We start from the raw sequence: 4,139 nt of genomic DNA, 5'->3' as shown, positions 1-4,139 counted from the left end.
GCTTTGCACGAAGATCTCTACGATCAATCAATCGTACATACATTTGAGTTCTTGTTTAAGCATTAAGCATTACTTTGTATAACTAGGTATAACAAGTAGAACTGATAATTGTTGTAGAGTAGGTAAAACTTGGTAAAACTTGGTAAAATTGTTGACAAGTCGGTAGAACTAAGAACTACGGGTATAACTAAAACTTTTTTATTTTGTTCTTGCAGGATACAATGATGAAATATGTGAGCGTCTATTTCAAATCCAAAGGGGAGATCTCTTGTGTAACCTTGAAGACAACAGTGGAGGCTATAAGTTTGGTAATGCTAGAAGAAAAGTTGTATAAAAAGGTTGCGTTGGATGAAAGTAAGGTAAAACTGGCATTGAAGTGCATGCCGATGGTGTATGGATCGGAAGAACATCAAATTATTCGTGATGATGATGATCTGTTTGGTTTCCTAACAACCGTTGATAAAGACAACTGTAGATCTCTTTTGTTAGTGGAGGAGACGAGTAGATCAGATCAGTTAGAGAAGGTGTCGAGAGTGGGCATAAGTTCGTTTGGTATGAACTACGAAGTGTTGCAGGGAAATGATGATGTTTATGATGAAATCGGACCGAAGGCCATAACTCTGTATGTATAAAATGGTCAAGCAAATCAACAGAAGGATCTGATAGATGCAGAGAATGATTTTATGGATACGGACACCGCAGCGGAGACAGACATTGCAGCAGAGACAGACACCGCAGCAGAGACGAACACCGCATGTGAGACGGGTATGGCTGCAGATAACTATGTTGAGCAGCCACCTATAGAAAAAGGTAGTCAGGTTATAGAGGCTTGGGAAGACGGTTTGGGTGTGTATAAGCTTCAGGAGTTTCCAAGTAAGAAAGCACTTCAAGAGGTGGTCGATAGAACTGCATTTGATGAATGCTTTCGTTATGTTATCAAAAAGTCGGACCGGAGACGATTGGTGTTAAAATGTTGTGAAGCAACCTGTAAGTGGAGTTTACGAGCTGCAAAGATTTCAGAGACTGAAATTTTTTCAGTTAGGAGGTACACGGGTGTGCATACATGCTCTCGGTCTAATCAAAGTAAAAGCAGCAACATCAAGAGGAAAGGCTCAGCAGAATTAGTTGCAACTTTTCTGAATGAGGAATATCCTGGAAAACTAAGTACTCATGTTCCGAAAGATATCATGGATCTTATAAAATTAAAACTTGGTGTAACAACATCCTACTCCACAGCCTTGAGAGGGAAAAATCTAGCTATTTCTGAGTTGCGTGGTGGTTCGGAAGAGAGCTACAAGATGCTATATAGCTACTTGTATATGTTAGAGCATGTCAATCCGGGAACAAAAACAGGGGTGAAGTTGGATGAGGCAAATAAGTTCAAGTACCTTTTCGTAGCTCTGGGAGCTTGTATTGAAGGTTTTGCAGCCATGAGGAAGGTGATAGTTGTCGATGCCACATTTCTGAAGAATGGATATGGTGGTGTACTAGTATTTGCTAAAGCTCAAGATCCTAATCGTCACCATTATCCGCTTGCGTTTGGTGTACTCGACGGTGAGAATAATGCTAGTTGGACATGGTTTTTCGAGATGCTCAAAACTGCTATACCAGACTCTTCTGAATTAGTATTTATGAGTGATAGAAACCAGAGCCTAATCGCGTCTGTAGCTAATGTGTTTCCACAATCTCACCATGGCCATTGTATATGGAATTTGTCTTAGAATGTGATAGGGCATGCTTGTAACACAACCAAAGCGGTAGTCGCATGGAGATTTATGGAGTTGGCTAGGTGTTACACGGTGGCTGAGTTCGAGTCTGCTTACGCATCTTTTAAGGTGAGATTTCCTCCAGCGTACAAGTATTTGGAGGAGCATATGGATAAACGTACATGGGCTCGGGTTTATTTCCCAGGTGTGAGATACAACTTGGACACTAGCAACAGTGTGGAGTCAATGAACAACGTCTTTAGGGACGCCAGGAGGTATGCTTTAATACCATTGTTGGATACAATCATCAAAAAGTTTTCAGACTGGTTCAATGAACATCGGAAGGACTCTGTGGTTGGGTCGATTGATACCAAACTGGTTCCTCTTGTCGAGATTCACTTGCATAACCTATGAGCACAGCTGAGAAAACACCAGTGCGTGAGCTTAATAGTTATGAGCTTGAGTACGAGGTAACCGACACTGAAAATAGGAAGAATTATGTTGTGAACTTGATAGAGAAGAGCTGTAGCTACAAGGTGTATGATTATGAAAAGTATCCTTGTCTGCACGGACTTGCTGCTTACTTATATTTCCTTGAGGTTGAAGCTGCTCCTGGTCGTCGACGTGATGTCAAGATAGAGTATCATGAGTTGGGCTCGAAATATTACTGGACGGAACTTTGGGAATTGGCTTATTACAAGACCATTTATTCTGTGCCGGACAGGTGCGATTGGAATGTACCAGATCACATCAAAGAGCTTCAGATCATACCTCCGGATCGCCGGATCGCCTTAAGAGGAAGGGAAGAAAAAAGAATAAGAGGAATCCATCTGTTGGTGAACGACGTAAAAGGACATAAAACATAAGGCGGCCAAGGCAAAATTTCGGTTTCAGTTGGCTGTTGTTTGGAATGCGTAGTAGTAATCGCAGTGAATCAAACTAGATCTTCTTGTTTGGATTTTATTGTTGTTGTGTTGTTTTGGCTTTTGGTATGTTGCTTTTGAAAACATTGGTAAAACTAAGTATATCTTTTGTGGCATAGACTGAAAGTTTGAAAGTTTGAAGAATTCTATGTTTAAGTGATCTAACCATGTATTATCTAAGTTTAAGTGTTTGTTTTGCAACCTCTGTTTAAGCGTTTTGGCAGTTATGTTTAAGTGATATATTGGAAAACCGCGGAAAACTAGTATAACAAGGTGTAACTATGATAGAAATCAGCATAATCCGAAAAATCCCAACTACATAAGTGTTAATACAGAAACACGGTCACCAAAAATTATATAGCAGATACTGCTTCTCAAAATACATTAGTGAAGATAACAAATATTTACAAACCTCATAATAAAAAAACTCATTGTTTCATGAAAAATATATCATGGTATATAGTCTTTCAAAGAGCACTTTGTTAATAAGATCAGCTTATAAAGAAGTATTCTATAGTTTTCATGATTTAAAATATGTTATTGCACTAATCATTTATGCTTACATGGTAATACAGAAAAATGACAAGTAAAACTTTCTTTAGAAATTAAAATTATACGTAAAACTAAAAAATGTTGAAATCACGAAAAATGGAACTATGAAGAAAATTGGTAAAACCAGAAACTTCAGTATAACTAAGAGCAAATATTTCGGAGGGAGAATAAAAAAAATTTCGCGCCTAAACGAAAAAAGCCAAAATTTCTAATTATTTTGGTCAAAAAGTAGATTTCCTCTGCTCTTTTATCTGAGTCTCGTCTTTTCCTATCTTTTCCCAGACACTTTTTCACTTCCCCACCACTCTCTATTTCAACTCTCTCTCACCATTCATACACTCTCTCTCACCATTCATACACTCTCTCTTTATCCACTCTCTTTCTATATTCTCTGAAGATTCACTGTTTTACTCTTTCCCTTTTACTGAATATGACTCATCCATATGAAGAGATGAAGGAGATGAAGAGGCTGAAGAAACACTACGACATGTTAGGGTTCGTTGCCGATGCCCAATATGGAATTCCACCCGTTGCCCATGTGGTGGTGAAATAATGACGAATGTTTCTCCAACTCCGAAGTACAAATCAGATTTCGATACCTTGCCTGGGAGTAGGTACTTCACCTGCAAGAATTATGAGGTAATTTTTCTCCAACTAAGGGAAACTGAGATAAACTGAGTTTATACTTGGGTGAAACTTTGTTATACTCTGGATATCTATGGGTGAAACTGTGTTATCCTATGGCTGAAACTGCGTTATGGTGAAACTGACTTCCACCCTGGTTGAAACTGTGCAGGACGATGGGTTGCACATTCGTTAGCCATGGGCTTTTGGTGTTCAGCAAGAAGTGGAGCGCCTAAGGGGGGAGGTGAAAGAGTTGGTTGAAGAGATTGCTAAGCTTAAGAGGCTCATTACCTCGACCTCCCGTCCATGAGATTCTCGACCTCGCACGTTCTGA

General features: G+C 39.3%; 1 protein-coding gene across 1 annotated transcript; it reads left to right on the top strand.

Annotated features, from left to right (window-relative positions):
* The first annotated feature begins 683 nt into the window (after window positions 1-683).
* LOC106394273 lies at window positions 684-2,120 on the top strand. The gene is made up of 2 exons (XM_022712506.1): window positions 684-1,625; window positions 1,722-2,120. The coding sequence occupies exons 1-2, from the start codon at window positions 684-686 to the stop codon at window positions 2,118-2,120; spliced, it is 1,341 nt and encodes a 446-aa protein (XP_022568227.1).
* Window positions 2,121-4,139: the final 2,019 nt, after the last annotated feature.

Source organism: Brassica napus, chromosome C6, assembly GCF_020379485.1.
Source record: "Brassica napus cultivar Da-Ae chromosome C6, Da-Ae, whole genome shotgun sequence".
NCBI lineage: Eukaryota > Viridiplantae > Streptophyta > Magnoliopsida > Brassicales > Brassicaceae > Brassica > Brassica napus.
The sequence above is the reverse complement of the archived record's forward strand: the minus strand, read 5'-3'. Positions and strand labels throughout refer to the sequence as shown.